General features: G+C 44.8%; 1 protein-coding gene across 1 annotated transcript in view; it reads left to right on the forward strand.

Moving 5' to 3' along the window:
• Positions 1 to 145: 145 nt before the first annotated feature.
• RDH10 (retinol dehydrogenase 10) overlaps positions 146 to 23,542 on the forward strand; it is a 29,042-nt gene continuing 5,645 nt past the window's right edge. Inside the window, exons 1-2 of the mRNA XM_040262030.1 lie at positions 146 to 1,104; positions 2,710 to 2,945. Coding sequence (XP_040117964.1) covers positions 816 to 1,104; positions 2,710 to 2,945 — 525 coding nt within the window. The 5' untranslated portion in view covers positions 146 to 815. The remainder of the gene's footprint in view (positions 1,105 to 2,709; positions 2,946 to 23,542) is intronic.

The following is a 23,542-nucleotide window of genomic DNA, read 5'->3' on the forward strand; positions in this document are numbered from 1 at the left end:
CCGTGTGAGAGGGGCTGCCCCGCCGCTGCTCGGCGGACGGCGGGCGGGCGGGGGGCTGGGCCGGGGGCGGGGTGCGCCCGGGGGGCGGGGAGGGCCGAGCTGGGGGAGGGCCGATGCAGCCGCCGGCTCTTCCCGGTCGCGGGTTATATATCGCGGAGCGTGGAGCCCGCTCAGCGGCGGCCGGCGGCTCAGCGACTCGCCAGTGGCGCTGCGCTGCGGAACCCGGTGCCCGAGTGACAGCCGCGGGGGGGCGCAGGGCCAGGGTCCACGAGACAGCGAAGGCAGCCGCAAGCCGTGGGGGAGCGCTCGCCGGCGCCGATCGAGTCCCCTCTTCCCGGCGCTCCCGCTGCCCCGCACCCCACTCTCCCATCCTCTCGCAACTTGGGTCAAGTTGACAACTCCCGCGGCGGCCGGCCGACCCGTGCCGTCTCCGCCGCGCGCCCCTCGCCCGGAGTGAGAGGGAGCCGCGGCGGCGCCTTGGCCATGAGAGCCGCGCGCGCTGCCTAACTCGCGGCTGTCACCGCCGCTGCAGCGGGACCGGCCGGCGGGGCGGGCGCTCCGGGACCGGCGGGCGGCAGCCGGCAGGAGGCGCCGAGCCGGGCACAGCCTGGGGCCACCGCGCCGAGCCCGGGCGGGAGTGGCCCCGCGCGAGCGGGGAGCGGCGCCGCGCACTCCAGCCCGGCGGGCACCTCCAGGGCGGGCGCGGGGCACAGCCTTCGGGTCCCAGCAGCTCTGACCAGCGCCCCCGGGGCAGCTCGGGGAGGGGGGCGGACGCAGGCGCTGGGCTCGTGCGGGGGCTCCCCCGGGACGTCGCGATGAACATCGTGGTGGAGTTCTTCGTGGTCACTTTCAAAGTGCTCTGGGCGTTCGTGCTGGCCGCGGCGCGCTGGTTGGTGCGGCCCAAGGAGAAGAGCGTGGCCGGCCAGGTGTGCCTCATTACGGGCGCCGGCAGCGGCCTGGGCCGCCTCTTCGCGCTCGAGTTCGCCCGGCGCCGGGCGCTGCTGGTGCTCTGGGACATCAACACCCAGAGCAACGAGGAGACGGCGGGCATGGTGCGCCACATCTACCGCGACCTGGAGGCGGCCGACGCCGCGGCGCTGCAAGGTAACTCGGACCGGCGCCCGCGGCATTGTTGGGTCAAGCCTCTTCCCAGCCCCGCGCCCTCCCCCCGAGGGCGCCGGAACCCCACGGTCACAGCCGGTCCTGCTCTCGAAGAAGAGCACCCTACCCCCTGCAGCCCAGGCTTCCGCGAGTGGAATTTGCCCCCTGATCAGGAGCATGGGCCCTTCTGTATCAAAAGGGAGAAAGTGTGCCAAAGCCCGGTCTTAACGGAGGTCCAGTCTCTTTGGGGAAGACTGGGCTAAGAGTCTAAGCAGGGCGAGGGAACTTGGGACCCCCGGTTTGAATCCTAAAGAGATGTCTCAGTCTCGTTTGGGAAGGAGAAACTAGTGTCTTTGGGAAGTTGTTTTCAGACTCGCTCATTGATGCATACGTGTAAGTTACTGCGGTCTGAGGGGCTGAGACGAGGGCAGCATTGATGATTTCACTATAAGTTTAGCCACGGGAAAATAATTAACATTGTTGCACCGGAGATGTTAAGTCAGTGCTTGAGTTACATACTCAGCCCGATTGAAAGACACCCGGCCTCTTAAGGGAAAACGCTTGAAGGATTTAAGCCTTATTGTAAAATTAATTCCATGTTTTTGATAACCTTAGGAAATCTGCATTTCTGGGTATTTATTAACTAACCTGAGTCTGAGACTTAAAAAAAAAAAGCCAAAGTGGAAAACGTAACCGACCATAAGTATCGGTCTGGATTTGATAATGGCTCTTGCTTTTTGACAATTTTTTCATTTCCAGAGAAAACACCCAATTATATTGGGAGGATTAACTTGGACACCACCCCTCCCCGATATCGATCATTTGTCACCAAAATTATTGGCACCTGTCTTTTATGTCAGAAAACCGAAGGTCAAAACTGGTACATCTCCATTGGTATGAGGGTAGCAAACAGATTTCTGTGCTCCCTGCCCAAACCTAAAAGAGAAAGGTGGTTGTTTTCCAGAGAAGAGATCAGGTTTTTAGATTGAGTTCTTATACAGGAAAATCGCACATTTACCTGTCAACTGGGTTTATGTAAGGCTGCTTCTTGGGGGTTTTAGCTATTCCAGATAGGACCAACCAGTGTGATCCCCACTTTGTCATAACAAATTCAGTTCATTTCTGGACTTTGGCTGAATTCAGATTATTAATTACAGTTCTGATTTGTGAGCCTCGGGGCTTGCAGACAGACTAAATAGAGTAAGAGCTGCTTCTGACCACTGTTCCCCCCAAAGAGGAGTATGTGTGTGTGTGTTTGGGAGGAGGAGGTGTTACTCTCTGGGCTGAGATCCGTTCATTCCAGGTGTCTTTAGCTCCAGAAAGCCAGTCCCATGAGGTCTGACTTGTATTGGGCTGGTCACAATTACATGATTTTCCCCTAAGCAAAGTTATCCAGTAAATTGCTGTAATTCCCAGACTAGAGGGAGGAAGGCAGCTGTAAGTGCAGTCATTGGCAAGCCTTATGGTGTTAGAAACTTGAAGCTCACTGTAGTATTTTTGTTTTGTGTGATCTTTGTCCTACTGATGGCCACGTGACTCACGTTTTACACCCCTTCCCGTCCCTTCTCTGTTCCATTTCTTTCCCTTCATCTGGACTTCTGAGGACAGCGGGGAATGGTGAGGAAGAAATTCTGCCCCACTGTAACCTGCAGGTTTTTACCTACACCTGTGATGTGGGAAAGAGGGAGAACGTCTACCTGACAGCAGAAAGGGTCCGGAAGGAAGTTGGCGAGGTCTCCGTCCTGGTCAATAATGCCGGCGTGGTGTCTGGGCATCACCTCCTGGAATGTCCCGATGAGCTCATTGAGAGAACCATGATGGTCAATTGCCACGCACACTTCTGGGTAAATATAAACATCCTTGTTTTTATTATTGGGCCCTACTCAGCAAGAAGGTTGGGAAAGAGCGAGACTTCAGTACCAGCCTGAAAGCCACCTGCACTCTTTCACCCACTAAGCTTCCTTCCAACTCTCTCTCCCCCACCCTGGTGAATTACAGCATATGCCGGTTACTATTAAATGATTGTTTTCCTCCCCCTGCCCCCCACTCCCAATTCAGAACTTCTGGAGAGGGTAGAGGACTGAACATTTTGAACTAGTTTGAAAGATTGCCATAAAAATAACAAGAGGGAGTATAAAACCCTGGGTTTGTTTATTTTACTTTCTGTTGAGTTTGTAAAACATCAGTTGTTCTTATGAATTCCTAAAGTCAGAGTTTAGGCTTCCAAATTACTGCTGAGCCACATTTCAGAAAGCGCCAAAGATTCTGAGATCAGCATCTGTGGTCCGGTGGGAGTGGTCAGGCCACCCTGGCAGCCACTTACCATCCATTGACTATCCCCAGGGTCTGTGGCATATTGGGGCATATCTCAGAACTATCTCAGCTTAGAAGATAAATCTCTAAGAAGTCACTCTGAAAGGACCACAGAGTTCCTCTGTAGGGGGCAGAGGGGTTGAGAGTTGAGACCTGGCAAAACAGGGACTTGAACCATTTCAGCCTCCAGTCATCTCAGAACTATTACCTCATCTAAATAGATGAGAGAGCGGGCCTTCTGCTCTGGGGGCAAAACTAATCCCGGTTTGCCAGCTGACCTTTTCTAACGGTAGGCGTGACGCTCTCCCCTTTAACTGTACACTCTTGACCCACTTTATGCTCTTCTAACCCCGCTTTACTTTTGTAGGCAGGTGGGATCCAATAAAGAAGGGATAAGGAAATAGGATTTTTGTTTATTTGTTGTCTCATAGGCGGATTAGTCTTCTAATAGAGCACAACAAAGAACTGTTTCTCCTAAATAGGTCACATTAAACCTCATTAATTTTTTAGCAACTGCTTAAAAACTTAATCTGGCTTTAGAAGTACTTGTTCAAACGTTGCTCCTTGAACAGTAAATCATTTCTCTGACCCCCGCAGAAGCTCATTTTAATGTTGTCTATTCAAGTGTGAGCTTTAAATCATTTCCAAAGCTCTAAAAATGAACATATAAATGACAGACGCTAACTCATACCTATGTTTTAAGCGTGTAAAGTTACCAAATACAGTTTGGAGGGCTTCAAGTGTGTTTTGTGTGTGCGTGTGTGCACGCGTAGATGGGTATGTGTGGTGCACAGTGGGGGTGGGAAACTGAATAAAAATCCTGTTGCCGTGGGGGCCGCAGAAACGGGGCAGGTGATCAGGTGGGTAAAAGCCAGCGCAAGAGAATAAACTTGGCAACACAGTTCATCAGGAATCTTGTGTGTTTATAATTTGGAGTAAATCAAAGAGCCACCACTTGAAGTAAAAGATGTACATAAATTGCAGGTAGACTGTAGTTTTCATATTTAAAGCCTGGTGAGGATGAGGCTGCCTTAGCAACTGCATCTGATTTCAGTCCATTGTCATTCTTAAACAGAGCTCTAGCCACCAGTTGACTAGTTATGAACCATGGACAGCAGGATTGTTTTTTTTTCTCCCAGTCACCTCTGACTGAGACGATACTGGTTTCCAAACTGTGAACCTTTACCTTCACAAAGTACTCTAAAGTTTAACCACCTTGCCCAATTGCCCTGCTTGATTATTTTGCTGAATTGTACAATGTCACACATAACCAGATTTTTAGAAAAACCCTGTACAATCTGAAGTTAGATACTTGTAAGAGGAAAGCTTCTTTTTGTCAGACATCCTATAAAAAGAGAGCCAAGTCAAGTGTCTTAGGCATAAAACATCCATAGCCTCAGCTTTGAAAATGCACATCAGTTGATAGACTTTCTAACCTAGGGAGGAAATTAAAGTTTGAACAGAAAAATTTCTATGGCATCAAATCTCTCTCTCTACCAATGAGGAGCGTACCACCTTCCCAGAGTGTTTCCTTTGCTTGGCAGTGTTGTTTAACTGCACAATTTAGGGAGTTCTTGGATGCTTTGACAGGAATGACGTCACTTCATATTAAACTATGGGAGGCTCCTGAATTCTCCAGCTGTTTTTCCCTTAAGCATCTAAACCTCAGAATTTATTTTCAAAATTGAGTCAGAAAATTCATTTTAAGAGTTGGAGTTTCTGACTTCTTGCCAAGACTCACAAACCATTTAGGAAGAAATCTAGCAAGCCAACATTTAAAAGACGACTTACTATAATTTTATAGTGATTTCTTTGGGGGAGAGCATTGAGTAGTCTAAGAACCACCTGAATTCAGCTTCCCTTCCAGTAGTCCCCTTGGGTGAACATGTTCATGGTAACTATTCCAACATGCACTGCCATGTGGTGCTTTCCTTCCAGAAAAAGATAACTAGCACAGTGTCTTTTTACTGCATTGGGGTGGGAAAAGTAGTTGCCCCATACATTTTAAAGAGTGGATCATCTGAGCCAAGACTTGTTCAGTGATTGGAACAGGTCACCTTGAGCCAGACTTTTTAAGTAGCAGTTGATGTCTGTTCATAACATAATCAGCAATGTGTTGATCCTGACCCAGCTCTACAGTCATAGGCAGTGAACTGGAAACCACGTAGACGTTCACTGTAGGTGCTCCGATTTCAAACCACCCCTTGTACCACTCCCCCGGCCTAGAAGGCCCTCTGCTCCACTCCATATGTCTTTTCAGAGCTGGCTCAGGTCCTTCCTATGACCTGCATCCTCACTCTGGCCCTTATCTCATGTTTTGATGTGTTGGAGCCACAAAGATCCTTAGAGACCATCTTGTCCAACCCTTTGTTTTCTGATGAAGCTGCAGTTGAATAACTGACCTCTTCTTTCTGTTGCTCTGTCGCGGTGTTTGTTGTCATCCTCATCCTTTGCGCTTGCTGTGTGCTCTCTGGGGTACTTCCTGATCCATTGTGCCCCCAAGCAGATGGCAAGCTGTCTGAAGGCAACTTGTTACGAACCTCTGTTTGTTTTCCTCTGCCAGGGACAGAACTCTACTCCTAGTCACTTAGTAAATGTTTGATAGTAGAGGCTAGGCTTCTGCTTAAATATTTAGAAGATCACCTACTCAGAGAATGCTCCCATGAGTCTGGCTTCTGAAGTTTCAAAAGGTAAGCATTATGTTGGACTAGTTCAAGCTGTGGAAGATTGACAGGATCTCAAAGTGAGGGATCTTAGGTTTGTTACCCTGTGTCTCTCCTTTTGTTTTCATCCACAACTTTTCCATTCTCCGTGCCCACCTGTACGCTTGCTTTTTCCTATAGTATATTGACTCTGCTCATTGGTGCAAGGCTGGTGGTTGATAGATAAGTTTAAATGAGCTCAGTTTGAATATATGGCAGTCATTCCTGTTTCTAGCTGAGCCTTAAAGAAAGGATTCTGGCCACGGTTCGTTTTCTCTTTTGATTTTTTTTTTTAAACTTTTATATTGGAGTATAGCCAATTAACAAGGTTGTGATGTTTCACGTGGACTGCAAAGGGATCAGCCATACATGTACATGGATCCATTCTCCCCCCAACCCCCCTCCCATCCAGGCTGCCACATTACATTAAGCAGAGTCCCGTGTGCTATACAGTAGGTCCTTGTTGGCTTTGCATTTTAAATACAGCAGTGCGTACATGTCCATCCCATACTCCTTAACTATCCTTTCCCCCCATCCTTCCCTCCTTCCCTGGCAACCATAAGTTCATTCTCTAAGTCTGTGATGCAATTCCTTTCTTGCTTCTCATCCTCAGACCTATTTCCATACCCATTAGAAGTGTTTGCAGTACTTAGCATTATTCTGCACAGCCCTCCAGTCTGCTCTGGGCTTTCCTGGTGGCTTACACAGTGAAAGATCTGCCTTCAATGCAGGAGACCCAGATTTGATCTCTGGGTCAGGAAGATCCCCTGGAGAAGGGAACGGCAATCCACTCCACTATTCTTGCCTGAAGAATCCCATGGACAGAGGAGCCTGGTGGGCTACAGTCCATGGGCTCACAAAGCTATGATACTCAGGGTTCTTCTAGCCCAGCAGCTCTCCTCGGAACCTTGTCTTGGTTACCAGTCAAGAAGTGATAGATTTAGGGGGTAGGTTTTTATCAGCATGATCTGTTGTGCAACGTTCAGTTAGGACAAGAACGTGGGAATGTGCAATACAGTTCTCTTGACTTTTGGCATAAATCAGAGAAACCATCTATTCAGACTCACTCTGTATCTGGGTAAGAGGCAAAAACTTGAAAATACTTCTCTAGTATCCTTTGAAATATGGAGAACTGGCCTCCACATAGGAGCTACAAACCCATGTTTCCCCAAAAAACATTAATATTTTGCTTCACTTGTTATTTTTAAAGGGAATCTTTAAAAGAAAAAAAAAATCGTAACTTGTCATTTCTAAAAGACAGAGTTTATCTGTAGGTCCTTTTTGACCAAAGAGCTGCATTTGGCTTTTATACATGAGCAGCAAATTGATCCCCGATTAACCAAAAGGGGGAAGCAAAAGCATTTAACTCCAGGCCTTTTTATGTTCTAAAGAAATTTTGCATGGTAAAGGGCTAAATCTGTCAAATTGCTAGTCGGTAATTTACTTCTATTGGTATGATAGTCAGACAAGATAATTGGTAGTTAATTAATAGACCACTTAACTTAAAAGGTTTCACAGTTTTAAAATACTAATTACTGAATTGGGCATTTATCTATATCCAAGTGTCTAAAGTCTATTTAGTTAAAATCCATCCAGGAAAAGTAAAAGCCCACCAGCTAGACCTGAGTAATGTCGCACTTAAAGACATTAGTGCTGTGGTTGTACCCAATATCTCGTGAATGGTCCCTAATCATTAATGTTTAAGTTCTTACGTGATTTATTGGTTTTTAATCTCAAATACTATATTCCTCTGTCCTCTGGTTAGAGAAATCTAGTTTTGTTCGTGGCTTCTTGGATTTAGAATTTTTTTTTTTAAATCACTTCTAAAGTATTCTTATAAAACTATGTAGCTGATACTTCCTCCTCCAAAATGTAATATTAAGAATTCTTAGGGTAAATATTTTATAGAGTATTGTTTCCCTGTCTTAGGACAGCGACTGAAAATGTGAAAGTTGGGATGGATTTTCAGATCTGTACTAAAGCTGGCTTTTGTTACTAAAGAAATTCATATGCATAAAAATCAAATGTTTTGAGCTTTACAATAAACTTTTTGTGTCTTGGACCAAATTGTAAACTGACATAAGGTCAGCATACTTTATGTTATTAATGCTCATGGTCACAGTTAAAAACCAAGTAAAATGTCTCTTTAGATAAGCAACTGCTTGGGTACCTGGAACTCTTACATTCCTATCAGGGTCATTTCATAGCCTTCTTTCCTAACATAAAATAAGATCACGTGCTCATTGAACTTCAAGTGTCTGTATTAGATATATTACATGCTGGACCCAAATCTGGTGCTACTAGAAATAAACATCTATGACATGATAAATAATCGGTGTGAGCAGGGAACCATCCTACAAAAATCTTCCCAGCACCTTTGATATATGTTGTAATCTGGTTGTCTCAGTTGTTTAGAAAATATTGCCAAGTAACCAATGTCATATGAGAAAATGGCCATATCCAGTGTGTGGCATGACCTTTCTACAGAAAGTGAGCCTGTCAAGCATCTCTTTGAGATGCTGGCACTCTAGCTGCCATGATAAGCCCACTTTCTCTTGCTTCTCCTCTCATCTTCCCAGTTTTCTCTTCTCCTTGCCTCCAAGATCTGAGGGCTGTCTAGTATGGCATGCTCAGACCGCTTCTCACTGTGCTCCTCAACCTGGGTAGTCTGTTTATTTCAGTGGCTTTGACTGTGATTTCTGAGAGTTCCCAAGTTCATACAACTGTGTTGGCTCTTCCATGCATTCCCTAAAACCAGAAAATCTCAAAACGGAAAGCGATTCCTCTTTGCCCCGTCTTGAATCCCCTGGTGTGTAGCAGATGCCACGCCTGGAAACATCAGCAATGTCTTTAATCCTCCATCCTGCACACACTTGTGGGTCACCAAAGCCTGACTCTTCTGTTGCTACTGTGTACTTTGATCCCCTCCTTTCCATTCCCACATCCTCCTCTGTACTTCCATCACCTCTTGCCTGGTCTCTGCAAAGAATCTGTGAACTTCTCTCCCTGTTTCCAGCCTTTGTTCACCAACCTCAGGTTACCTAAGCAGACTTGAATTGGTTGTATGCCTACTTAAAGATTATGCTGACTAGAACCTTACCCCAAGCCCTTGCGTGACCATATTGTTCACAGCATGAAGTCCAGGCTCGTTAGTGTGGCAGCTCCAGCCTTCCAAAGCCGATTTCCACCTGCCTGCCAAGCCCATCGCCTCACTGGGCCTGAAGGGGCCAGCACACTCACCTCTCCTACCATTTGGGTCCCGTCTTCCTGGGGGACAAAAGTTGAATAGTTCAGACAAAATGTATCACTACTCCTGAGAAAGAAAAACAAACACATTTGAAATCTTTTCACATTGACTTCATAGTGTCTTGATATACCAAAGGTGCAGTCCTTGTGTAATAGAATAGTTGCCTATTCCTTCTTCAGGGAATGGCACTCTCTTGTTTGATTATGTGCTGTTTATCTTGATTTTTGGAAGCAAAATTGATGTTCTTTTCTCCTTCATTATTTCTGCATCCAGGGCTTTATCCAGTATGTGCCCAGGTAGACATTAACCTACAGGGCACATCAAAGTGGCAGCGTTTGTTAACCTGCGCTAATGCTGACACTGCCGGATAGCTTTTTCAGAAAGGCTAAGTGGGGAGCACCTGGCAGAGTCCTCAACCATCCGATTGGCTGCAGGATCAGGTCACCGTGGCCCAGAGGATGGCTACAGACCCAGTGCTTAAATGCTTAACTGCTCACATTCTCTTCTACATTTGCCTTTTGTTGTTGTTCAGTCACTGTGTTGTCTTCGACTCTTTGGGACCCCATGGACTGCAGCATGCCAGGCTTCCCTGTCCTTCACTATTTCCTGGAGCTTGCTCAGACTCAAGCTCAGACATTGAGCTTGCTCAATGTCCATTGAGTCGATGATGCCATCCAACCATCTCATCCTCTGTCACCCCTTTCTCCTCCTGCCTTCAGTCTTTCCCAGCATCAGGGTTCAGGGTCTTTTCCAATGAGTCAGCTCTTCATATCAGGTGGCCAGAGTATTGGAGCTTCAGCATCAGTCCTTCCAGTGACTATTCAGCGTTGATTTCCTTTAGGGTTGACTGGTTTGATCTTGCAGTCCGAGGAACTTTCAAGAGTCTTCTCCAGCACCACAGTTTGAAAGTGTGTACATGTCCATCCCATGGACATGTTTATCTTTACCTTAACCATTTTTCAGATTTTCAGGATCTTTGGCAAATTCTAGTGAATTGACTTGAGTAATTTGAACATACGTAAGATGTGACAATCAGAAAACTCCTTCCAAGCAGTTTAATACGCTCAATAGGGAGGGGGAATAATTTTTTTTTAAGTAGGAAACCTTCTTTAAATTTTTTTTTTCCCTTGAGTTAAGGAATATTAATAGCAGATTCATCTAAAATTCTTGTTCTAGTTCTTTCAGAAACTGAAATGATGATAAGTAGGCAACTTGTCTCTGCCTGATCCGGCTATCTGCCTATGTGACTGGATGGAGAGATGATGTGTGTGGTTTGTGCGCTTGTGTGGGAGTGCTCAGTGAGGAAGAAGGCTCCTGACCGTGGATGGTGCAGCTACAGCCTCTGGACTTGGAAAAGTGCTCCAGAGGCTGTGTTCCGTCCAAAACACCGGGGATGGTTTTGGACCCCCAAATTGTACTATGCTGAAATTCCACTAGGGGGTGTCCTGGCAGGATGAATTTATGTCTTCCTTCCCCATACAGAGCCACTAGTTGTTCCGAGATAAAGGGCTTTTGTCGTTCATCTCTGGAGTGTGACAAACTCTTGAGAGTCCTTAAGAAATAGGGACCTGTTCCCTGCCTCAGCTGAAGAGGTTAAATCCCGTGTTTTGAGCCTGTAACTCCAGGGATCGGATTAAAATGTGTTAATCTCTCTTGGTTTAATTAGTGATTTCTTATCTCAGAAGTTACTGTTGTAGTTGGCTATTCAAAGAACTAACCCTTTCTTAAAGTTCTACCAACTGACCTAGGCAGAAACCCCTTGTAAGCATAACCAGAAAGTTACTCAGAGGATGGAATCTTTTAATTCTTTCTTTGAAAATGTACAGTAGACAGGTAAAGCATACAGCTGGGCCCCATGATAGGGCTGTCTTAGAGAACCTCCCAGATTGTGGTCTAACCCTGATCAGACGCCACTGTTTAGAGTAATTGTTGTCAGAGCATGGCCTTAGGACCTAATCTCGTTCACCCTGCCACACCTGGCCAGCCAGTTCCCATCACCTGGACCTCTGGGTTTACGCACCGCAGGCATGCCTCCTGCCAAAAGGAGGCCAATGTCTTTTACTTGCTCTTATCCAGCTTGGCCTGCTCCCGAGCTGTTTCTTTTTCTTTTTCACTTTATTTGTCAAGTCCCTCAAAACTCAAGTTCACACCTGTCAGGGACCATTTTCCTAAATGCTCTGAAGCTAAAATTAAGTGAACCACAGGGAGGAAAAAAAAAAAAAAAAGAATATCCTCTCATAATGATGATAAGACTTCCAACACGGCAGCAAATGCTGCTAGAATATTGAACAAGGAAGGGCAATTACCGCCGCAAACTTGAGTGCTGTCAAACGAGCCCAACTGACAAGCCACTTACAGTGAATTCACATTTGGAAACACAACATGACTTGGTCGGTGAAACTTCCAAAGATCCCACAAAGATGTGTGAAAGGTGGCAGCGGTGTTAAAATTGGAAACACTGGCATTGTGGGGGGGGCTGGTGGAAACCAAAGTGTTTCTCTCTCATTTGCCGCTTGCATAAAAATGTGAATTTCCTGCCTTGCCTTCAAATGGCTTAGTACTGGAATTGCTGAATATTAACACGGTTCAGCTTCTCAGTGTTATTCTAAACAATGAGGCTCAAAATAACACTTCCAAAATCAGTGTAACTGGGAAAATATTTGTGGTGTAACTTATGTAAGCACATGGGTAGCTTGAGGACAAGTGAAAACTTCAAATTCAAAGCCTGAATTTTTTCCCACCTGCAAATTGTAATTAACATACTGCCCCCTACTGATTTCTCAAGGATCTTTTAAATGAGGATAGTTCTGTAATCTCTCTGGAAAGAGAAACCTCAGGTCTGATAAATTATTGTTAAATAGTTCAGGACTGACCTTTAGTATTTTTATATTTGCTGGACTCTCCTTCATCAAGCGGTGTCATTTGTGTTTTGAAACGGTGGTTCTCTGACCTCTAGAACAGAACTGAAGAAAAGGATTAGAGAAGAGGTATTACTGGAAAGTGTCTTGTTTCTGAGCATCTCTCAGGATTCTGGAGGAAGAGAAGAGGTGTTACTGGAAAGTGTGTGTGGTTCCTGAGCATCTCCCAGGATTCTGGAGGAAGAGAAGTGTTACTGGAAAGTGTCTGTTGTTTCTGAGCATCTCCCAGGATTCTGGAGGAAGAGGGCGGGCAGCTGTCAGCCCCGGGTGTGTGAGACCGTTTCTGGTGGTCCGGTCCTGGGTTTTTGCCGGAAGTGTGGTCTGACACTGCCCGGAGGGCAGGGGGCCTGGGAACCATACATGGTAAGAACCTGGAACTGGCAGGAACTTGAAGAAACAGCATAACCAAAAATAGATAGCACTTCTAACCCAAGTAACCCATAAATATATGCTTGATTAGCCTTGGGTGCATTTACTGTACTTTTATATAGCGCTTAAATTTTACAGAGCCCTTTCATGAATGCTCTTCTCTCATTTGCTCCTCACAGCAACTCTCAATTAAGTGGAGCCATTATCCCCATTTTTTATGGATGAGGAGACAAACCGAAAGAGGCTATGGGACTTGCCTAAGGGCTCCACTGAGGAAGGAAGAATCTAGGAGCTAGACCCTCAGCCTAGGACCTTACTTTGTGTGTGAGCACTCAGTCATGTCGGGCTCTTTGCGACCCCACAGACTGTAGTTCATCAGACTTCTCTGTCCGTGGAATTCTCCAGGCAAGAATACTGGAGTATATCCATTCCCTTCTCCAGGGGATCCTTCCTGACCCAGGGGTCAAACCAAGGTCTTCCCACAGGCAGATTCTTCACCATCTATCTAAGCCACTAGGGAAGCCCAGAACCTTAGTGTAGAAGCTCTGCAGATACTTCTCCAGGCCACAAGTTCTAAGGTGAATTCTATGAGTCGCTTATGCTTGTGCCCTGTGGTATACTGTATGAATACACCTTCAAATGTTCTTTTTTTTTTAATTAGCATGGTTAGTTTAGCAATGACTAATTAACCCTAACTTAATATCCCCCAAAGTCTGCTCCATAAATTAGATAAGCATGTAAAATTATAAAGAACCAGTACCACACTACAGTTTTATTACCAAAGCCCAAGTCATGTGTTTTTCTATAATTTTCTGTGGTCTGTAGCTGAGGTGGTTACTTCATTGAGGAGAGTGTGGAGTATCCTTAGCCACCCAGCTTCCTTTTCTTCCTAATTTGCAGGTCAGCACTGACAGACACAGAAAGTAATGAATAAAAAGGGCTCTTCTAGATGGACCGGCTGAACAAAGTTCTGTAAATACTTGGTACTAAAATGTCAATAACAGTGTGATTTGAGTTTTGGTTTTTGTTGGTTTGTTCTAGGCTTATCTCCTGGAAAATGTAAAACCTTTATTCTGTTATATAATAATCTTATGAGATCAGAATTCCAGATAACTCCACGAGCTTTGCTTAGAAAACGTAATCATGGATTCTCAAAATTGTACAGCTTTGACCAGCTGATAGTGTCCCAACTTGTGGACTAAGCATCTGATTTTTAAAGGAATAGTTCTTTTCCTATTAGGGTTTTCTCATAGGCTAATCGAAGCATGAAAACCTCAAAAGATAAATGTGGAAAATTTTTAAAGGTGAATATTGAGGCTAAAAAGGTCTAAATTCCTTGCCTTGAAAACTAAGCCATCAAAGCTCTGTAGAGAAAGGGAAAGGATTTTTAAATCTTCTGGATCTCTTTTTGAGAGCTTGTTCTAATGCAGATGGAGGTGTCTTAGTCCATTTGGGCAGCTTGAGCAGAGTACCATGGGCTGAGGGGCATATAAACAATAGGAATTTTTTGCTTACAGTTCTGGAGGCTGGACGAGGTCAAAGTCAAGGCTCTGGGAGATGGGTTGTCTGTTGAGGAACCATTCCCTGGTTTCTAGACAGCTATCTTTGCTGTATCTTCACATGGTGGAAGGGGGAAGGGTCTCTTTTACAAGGGTACATACCCCGTTCATGAGGGCCCTACCTTCATGACCCAGCAACATCACATTGGGCATTAGGTTTCAGCATGAATTTTGGAGGGGCACAAGCATTCAAACCACAGCAGAGGGGCTTGCTGGTGCTAAAATGGAACCAAGGCAAATACATAAACAGTCAGCCTATAAACTCCCATTGTCGGCTGTACAAATCTCCCAGGGCTCTTGACATCAATTTGAACTGGTATTTGACAAAACATTATTGGGGAAAGGATGTGTGGAATGGAGAACGGGACCTCTCAAGCCCAGATACCCTGGTTCAGAGAACACAGGTAGGAGAGATGGCAGAGAAATTAGTCTGCCTTTGTTGTTGAATTTCTAGGAGAAGTCGATTTGAAGCTACTTGATGTTTGGAGTAGACATTAGCTGGCTCACACTGCAACCTTCTGCTCAGCCTGTGGTCCAGAGCAGTAGTGTTACTTGCCAGGTTGCACATTAGGAAACTTAGGCCTCTCCCACACCTCCTGGGTCAGGGTCTGCACTTGATTTAGATGCCAAGTGGTTCTTGTGCACATCACAGTTAGTGGAGGAACTGCTCTCGAGCATGTATTTCCATTCGCACTTTCTCAGTAGTCTCTGCATGTTTTTTCCCCAGAGCTAGTTAGTCCTTTAGGACTTTTGTAGGCTAGAAAAATGCCAGACCATGGACTCTGGGGTCTATCCTTGTCTAGGATTTTGTTTGTTTTGTTTTTGTGGTTCCAGGCCATTGTTAAAAGATGCTCTCTTGCCCACTCCTCCCCTTGGTTGCTGTGCCCAGGATGGAGTTTCACACAGTGCACTGAAGAGCTATGTTCTTCCTGCCTAGGACCAAAACAACTGTCTGAAAACAAGTTGCAGGAGGGCAGAGGCCTTGCCTCTTGTGCATCCCCCTCCTCCACTCCTGGTCCCTGCAAATCTCAGTATTATTTACCTTCAACAGTATTTCTGAAGTGAGTGCTAGAGTGGTGGTTTGAAGGTTTTGACATGTAAACTAAAAAGAATGGGCTTTTGAGCCTAACCCAATCAACAAGTGATTGAATGTAAGCTGTGAATTTAAGTTGTGATTTTTTTTTTTCAAGTCTTCCAAAGCTAGAAAATGTGATGACAATATGAGAATTAGAGCTCAGAAAAAAATCATCACTGGACCACATGGAACCTAACTTACTAATGTGCATATTCCTTCTAAAGAGTGGTTCTCATGGGGACTCTTCCTCCCCAGGGGCATTTGGCCACATCTAAAGACATTTTCCTGGGTCAGAACTGGTGGGGTTATTTCTGGCATCTAGTGGGTAGAGGCCGGAGATACTGCTTAACATCCTACAATGCATAAGACAGCCCTCCCACAGTATCAAATTATCCAGCACAAAATGTCAGTGGTGCTGAGGGCAAGATGACTCTCTTCTCAGGCTCTCAAATGCAGCTGCACAACAGAGTCACCTGGGGAACATTGGCTCTGGTACTGGACTCCCTCTGGGGTGTAACTGCTCCAGGGTGTGCCCCGGCATCAGAAGACACTTCCCCAGATGACTCCAATGTATAGCATAGTTTAAGAACCGATTTCTAGAAAACACGGCTTTTACAATCCTTAAGTCTTTCAGAAGGGCTTCCCAGGTGGCTCGGTGGTAAAGAATCTGCCTGCCAGTGCAGAAGATGTGTGGGTTTGATCCCTGGGTTAGCAAGATCCCCTGGAGAAGGAGATGGCAACCCACTCCAGGATTCTTGCCTAGTAAATCCCATGGGCAGAGGAGTCTGGCAGGTTACAGTCCACGCGATTGCAAAGATGTTTTTAAACAATGCCTAGCACAATACAGGTGCCTCATAGACCCTCATACACAGTGAGTGAAATTCTAAATTGTTACAGTGCATGCCTAAGAATAAAGAAAGTTTTTAGGAGTAAGCTCTTGATGAGATGTACCTTGAGTTTAGGTAAAGGTTTGATTTTCTATAAAGACTCCTACAATAAGCACCCTAGAAGGTAGAGAAGAATTTGGCACATATGAAGTACAAGAGATGACAGAAGGTGATCATGGGGGCCTTGCTGGGCTGTGGTTTGGGGGCGGGGGTGGGGTGGGGTGGGGGGCGACCTACCACCTAGGCAGTGGCTGAGCCCTTGTGCCTGTGGATGTGCCTCCTGAAAGTGGTTACCAGTCTCTGGAGCAGAACCGAAGCCCCTGCCCTTGGGAAGATCTGTCTTTATTACACTTCTGGTGATTTGAAAGCAAAGCGAAGGGATTAATGACAACCTGTTGTTAGCAGACTATTTGCAATTTTTCAGGCGATCTTCACTGTTCTATAAAGAGTTATTAAATCGGGGAAAGGGCCCGAGCTGGAGCTCATGGCACACTCCTTTGATCATCTAGGATTCAGCTGGGGGAGGGTCAGGGAATGTAGCATTTCGGAACCAGTGGGCAGCATTCATTGTCTCGCTCTTTTTTTTTTTTTTCATCGTTTCTTTTAACACACTGGGCTTTTGTGGACTCAAGTAAAAAACAGAAAAATGATTGTAATTTTTGTTTTACTAGGTAAGAGGCATGGATTCAAATTATCTTACTGTAAAAGGCACAGTCATGACAACATATAAGTTTTTAACGAACAGATATTTTTATTGCTCACCAGATTGGCAACTGCGCTAATGGAGCTGACACCTTACTGAGTCATTTATGAGAGTCTTAGGCAAGTAATACCTCAGTGTTAAGACTTGCGTATTGAACACGCAGTGGGAATCAAAGAACGAATGATTGGATATAAGCCGTCGTCACACTTTTGAGCTAAGAAATCTTGCCTGTCTCCTTTTTGTCTCCCAAATGAGTTAAGCCAAGAGAGGTCAATTAACAAGGAAGGTTAAGTGATTGACAGTCAGAACTATGTGATCTCTGGACAGTAAAGACCAGTGTACTTTCCAGACACATTGAGTGTTTAAGTCCTTTCCTTTCTGGCATTTCTGCACAGTGAACTCTGAAGTGTCAGGGAATGTTGATATCTGAATCCCTGCCTCAAGCTAGATCCATCCTATGTTTTAACAGTGGGAAGGCAAGTTAATGAAGCATTTATTTTTGCTGAATAACTAATGGTGTCATCATCTAGGTGTTCCTTTGAAAAGCCCAGCTCTTTTATTAGCTTCTTGGTTGCAGGGCAACTGCAGGAGTAGACTCGTGCATGTGTGTTAAGTATTAACTGCTGATGCCTCTAAATGTTAAACCAATCCCTGTGGGCTCAGAATAATCAGAAAAAGGACAGTAGCTGTAACATTGATAGGAATTTGATGATTATGACATATTCTCTGCAGCTAAAGAGAAAATATTTTATATCAAGCACATAGAGACTTTGATGAACATCTTAGGTCTGAGACTCATTCCAGCCTTCAGTATGTTTGAGACTCTATTGCACAATTTGTCAGGACATCTTTCTTGTCTCTACAAACATACCCGAACAGGAAAGGGAAAAAAGGGCTGTCGTCGCATTACATGAATTTCTGAATTTGTGTTGGATTCCTAGATGGCGCAGTGGTACAGAACCCACCTGCCAGTGCAAGAGACACTAGAGACACAGGTTCAATCCCTGGGTCAGAAAGACTCCCTGGAGAAGGAAATGGCAACCCGCTCCAGTATTCTTGCCTGGAAAATTTCAAGGACAGAGGAGCCTGATGGGCTGCAGTCCGTGGGGTCTCAAGAGATTCAGACACAACTGAACATGAGCAAGCACGCTGTCAACTGCAAATGAAGTATTGAAAGCCAGTGTATTGCTAGCAAATACAGATTTGAGTTTCACTTCCTAATTGAAGATAATTTTGTAATGAAAATTCTCAAGTTACAGTTTCTGTGGCCAAAATGAAGTTTACAACATTGGTGGTCAGTACATGGATTAAACAGATACCTGTAAATCGAAAGGATTAAGATTATTTATTTAAGCATGTGTTCCTTTCCCAAATTAGCTTGGGAGCACGTCACCCTTTTTTAATCTTTGAACACACTAATGATTTATCCTATCTTTTTAAACCCAGTTCCCTACATTTTCAGCACCCTCAATAGTTTGTAGTGTCGAGTCATAGTTTTCCAGGAGCAGTGACTGAGTTTTCAGAGGAATGTGCCACCAGATGTCATTTTAGCCTTGTAAATAAACAGTACATCCCTTTGTGATTCTGATAAAGACAAGTAACTCTCATGGCGACACAGGCAGAAATAGCAAAACACCAAGGAGGGTCATTGAGCTGTTTGGAGAGATACCACAAGCCTGTCAGTTAAATGTTCTTTGTTTAATAGAATCTCTATTGCATTTTTTCCAAATCATAAATACTGCTCTTATTTGGAAATTCTGAAAACCCTTAAACATACATCAGAAAACTGTCCAATACATGTGCTGATGGCATTAAGCCTTTTCCCATCATAATATGATTTTTGGTCCCCTTTAGGAATGAAGGGGACCTGAACTTCCCTGGTAGCTCAGACGGTAAAGTATCTGCCTATAATGCAGGAGACCTGGGTTCAATCCCTGGGTTGGGAAAATCCTCTGGAGAAGGAAATGGCAACCCACTCCAGTACTCTTGCCTGGAGAATCCCATGGATGGAGGAGCCTGGAGAGCCACAGTCCATAAAAGTCTAAAAGAGTCGGACACGACTGAGTGACTTCACTTAGAAATGAAAGTTTTCTGTGTTATTTTTGGACATTCAGATGAGAAAGAAATACTTCAAAATGATTTTTTTTTTAAGATGACTTTTCTTGAATTAACCGCGTGACAGGTATAAAATGCACAAAAATAGAGGATGTAGCCTTTTCCTACTGTGAGAAATTAGCTTTGCTCCTCCCTTAGTGTCCATTAACCTTGAAAAACTTGCAAATATGGAAAACATATTCTGAGTGTTTTACCTATACCTTTAAAATGTCATCAATCTCGAAATTTCTCGAGTCAGACTTTGCCGGATACCGCATTTCTTCACATTCTCTTTTGTTTAACTTTAGGTTAATTTGTCCTGACAGTGCAGCTGCAGGCTCTGCATTGCAGTCTGTCATTAAGAGCACCAAGAATGGTCTGGAGGGTTGGAACTGTTGGGAGTTAATTTGGCGTAAACCTCACACTCAAAGATTTCTCAAGATATGACATGTCATGTCTATGTCCAGTCACACTTCTGTTTAAGAAGTTCTTGTTTATATTATAAATATGACCTTTACAGTTATCTTTCAAAGGTTCCAATGCTTTGAAGAGGAACCCTGAGGAGCTATGGAGATATTAAACTTGCGAAGTATGTTTTCATAGCAATGTCAGTGTCCATTTGAATATCCTTCTTCTTTCTTTTCTTTATAGTCACATAGCAACCCTGTCAGCCAGTTGCAGGTTATGATATTGGAGTCTTGTGATAAAATTCAACACAGGTAATCAAAAGTCTCTTATCACACTTTTTAGCCAGAGTCCATTACTAAAAGTTTTCTCTTTTGCAGATAAACTAATCCCACTGTGTCCCTTCCAACTCTAAATTGTCTCACTGAACATACAAATTGGTATATACTGGTCACTGACTCAGCCCCCACCCCTGCCCCAGTCAAGAGTCAACCACGTTTTCCTGAAGACAAACGAGATGTCCTCCCCTCTGTCTCAGACATTTGAATAAGAGGACAGATCTTGGAGTGCAGGCTTCCCTGGTGGCTCAGTTGGTAAAGAATCTGTCTACAGTGCAGCAGACCCAGGGTCAGTCCCTGAATGGGGAAGAGAAACAGCAACCCACTCCAGTGTTCTTGCCTGGGAGATCCCTTGGACAGAAGAGCCTGGCTAGCTACAGTCCATAGAATCGCAAAGAGACTCAGCGCTTATACCACCACCACCAAATAGGACCTGAAGTCCCTATCGGCACAGTCAGACTTAGGCTAAGCCTCAAGCTAACCTTGCCAGCTACCATTGGGACCTGCTAACTCTGGTGACTGATGAAATGTACTTCCTTTAGAGATCCCTTGACTAGCTGGTAAACTAGTCATAATAAACTAGTCATAAACTCCTGATAATTCGTCCTTCAGCGGTGTTCAGGAGGCTCTCTGAGTTGCCCCTCTCAGATTCACTGTCGGCAGCCCGTGTGTGAATTTACACTCAAACCTTTTGGGTGTGAGCAGGTTTGCTCTTTATGTTCTTCTAACTAGTCTGAGACAAAGTTGAAGATCACGAACCTGAGCTTGAACTGACTGGTGTCATGGCAACTAGCACTTCACCTCTTGCTGGTCCCCCTCTCACGCGTGCTACGATATTTGTGCACATTAGTAATTCATTACAAAGTGCCAGGTTTCTTTGTGCTGTCAAACCGTGTCAGGGACGGAATATGATGTGCTATCTCAGATGTCACCCACCAGACTGTCGAGGGCAAGAGTAATTAGAAAGGAAAACTTGTCGGGTTACTCTGGAAAGTTCCCGAGAACACGATGCTTTCTCGCCACCCATTTACAGCCTTTTTTTTTATTCCTAACATAAGGCCCAGGCTTCGTGTTGATCAAAGCGTATGTGGTAATGCGCCCCAGACACAAGGCAGGGGTTTGGTTGTGGAAAGAACGCCTGGGCAGTAATTGCTCGCCTCCATTCAGGCAGCAAAGGAAATGATTAACAGCCTCAGTGCTCAGTCACGTGGATCAGGCTCCAGCCTGAGCCGTGCAAACTTGGGCTTAAAAAGAAACCTGAGCAGCCCCGGTATGAAAGCTTTTCCCCCAGGCTTGCCTCCGCCCGGCACCCAGGAGGAGCTGAGTGGTGGCCGCCAGCTTTGGAAGGCAATCAGTCGGGGTCCCAAGGCCACCCGGCCCTTGAATGGCTCACTTCCCCTCCCAGCTTCCTCAGCGCCTGGTGTGTTGTCCCTGGTCTGCTAGGAGTTGTAGTAACTGTAGTGTTAGACCTGTAAGTAGTGAGCCTTTCTAGATGAACATAGGCCTTTGCCTTGGAAGGTAGAAAGCATAATGACACACTCAGTTTTGTTCCTACAGAAGGCCAAATTTGTCCCTGGATGGGGAAAAGAAGTCACATATTTTACAAGAATCTTTGACTTGCCACACCCCTTTAAAAGAAAAAAATCAACCCCTCCCTCTAAAGAAAGCTTCATACTAAAACAAACAAACCTGTGTCACACTTTACTAGCTACTTAAAATGAAGCCTGTTTCCCTAAAAAATATGTTTACAACACACAGTTGGAAAAGACTTTAGTCACATAGCTATATTTGGATCCTTTTGTTTCTCTTGTTCTTTTTTCTTATTTCCTTTAAGCACAAACCGAGCAGCTTAAATGTCCCTCCAAACTACTCTGTGGGGTGGGAGGGGAAGCAGGTTCAAATCAGACTTTTTAGAATATGCAGCTGCAGCACGCTGCTTTCGTGAAGGATAAACCAGAACTGTTTTCTATTTGTTGTACTGACGTAACACAGTTTGGTGCTGGTGAGTATGCCAAGTTGCTTCAGTCATGTCCGACTATTTGCAATCCTGTGGACTGAAACCTGTCAGGCTCCTCTGTCCATGGGATTCTCCAGGCAAGACTAGTGGAGTGAGTTGCCATGCCCTTCTCCAGGGGATCTTTCCAACCCAGGGACTGAACCCACATCTCCTCTGTCTCTTGCATTGGCAGGCGGCTTCTTTACCACTGGCGCCACCTGAGTATAAAAGTCTGCTTAGAGACAGGAATGAGACCTGCTCACGTGTTCCCCGTCATTGCCTGGCCAGATTGTAATCAGGTCCTGCATGTAGTAGGTGTTCAAGAAATACTGGTTGAAGGAATAAGTTAATTCCAGCAGGGCTAGAGGGGACATGAATCCATTTTAGAACCTTGCAAGAAATTAAAAACCGTGAGGAACTTAAAACAGTTACCTGCCTTCATATGTGCTGGGATATGGATTAGTCCTTTAACACCTGTAGGCACCAACATGGAGCACAAACATGGAGGAGTCATTAGAGCCAGCCCACTGGGCATCTGGGTTCCTGGGGAGGGCTGGCCACCTGGTAGAGTTAGCATGGATGCAGGCTAGGGATGACCACGGTCAGCAACTTGGATTTGTCGTAACCACGTAGCAAATTCCTGCTAGTATTCTGTACTGTATGAAATTGCTTAGGATTTACTCTCAAGTCCTTCTATTTTCTTAACTTAAAAATTGGAACTTCATGCTAAATCTATCCTTCTCTTCCAAGACGAGGGAAACTATTAATACTCAGAAGTGATCTCTAGATAATGTCAAGACTGAATTTTATACTTTTGAGCTAATCTAGAAACAATTGATTATAATCAGATATTTAAAAGAAGACTCATAGGCATGAGTACTGAAGGATATGTTTTTAGTTTAGATTGACGTAGATAAGTTTCCCTGTGATGTTACTTTATTGTAATTCTGTGATATAGTGCTCATATACAAGTTATAAAGCCTAGAGTTTGCAGGTGCTGTAAACTGAAACAATCAAAAAAACCCCAAATTACCACAGAACATATGTGTCACAATGAATGATACTGGTTATATGGACAAAGTCAAGGTGAATGGAATAACATTAAAGACTTAACACTCTTAACTACCTGTGTTAGAGAATTTTTAAGGGGCTCCGGTGACATAATTAACATAAAGCACTTTGAAAAGTGTGAGAGGCTATGTAAATATGTGATTGATATTACACTTTGAGTTATATAAGAAGACTTTGGGGGCAGATTGTCAGAGAAGAGTTGAGTTCATGGGTAAAACTGTACAGATAAGAATAAGCATGACCCAGGCTTCCCTAGTAGCTCAGTTGATAAAGAATCTGCCTGCAATGCAGGAGACCCCACTTCGATTCCTGGGTTGGGAAGATCCGCTGGAGAAGGAATAGGCTACCCACTCCAGTATTCTTGGTCTTCCCTTGTGGCTCAGCTGGTAAAGAATCCCCCTGCAGTGAGGGAGACCTGGATTCAGTTCCTGGGTTGGGAAGATCCCCTGGAGAAGGAAAAGGCTACCCACTCCAGTATTGTGGCCTGGAGAATTCCATGGACTGTATAGTCCATGGGGTTGCAAAGAGTTGGATATGACTGAGTGACTTTCAGGGAACAACAGTGCAGAGCCACAGTGGATGTAAGTGGGGACTGAGGGGTTATATGATGATCAGGAGTCAGACTGGGGAAGACCTTGGGCTGCTTCACAAAATTTGATCTGACAACTGAATGCATCACGGATTGGAACATGGAAAAAACTTCAAAATTAATGGAATGACTGTTTGATCTTGTCCACACAAAAGTTATCAGAGCAAATCAAATA

Source organism: Oryx dammah, unplaced genomic scaffold (genome assembly GCF_014754425.2).
Source record: "Oryx dammah isolate SB20612 unplaced genomic scaffold, SCBI_Odam_1.1 HiC_scaffold_19, whole genome shotgun sequence".
NCBI classification, from domain to species: Eukaryota; Metazoa; Chordata; class Mammalia; order Artiodactyla; family Bovidae; genus Oryx; species Oryx dammah.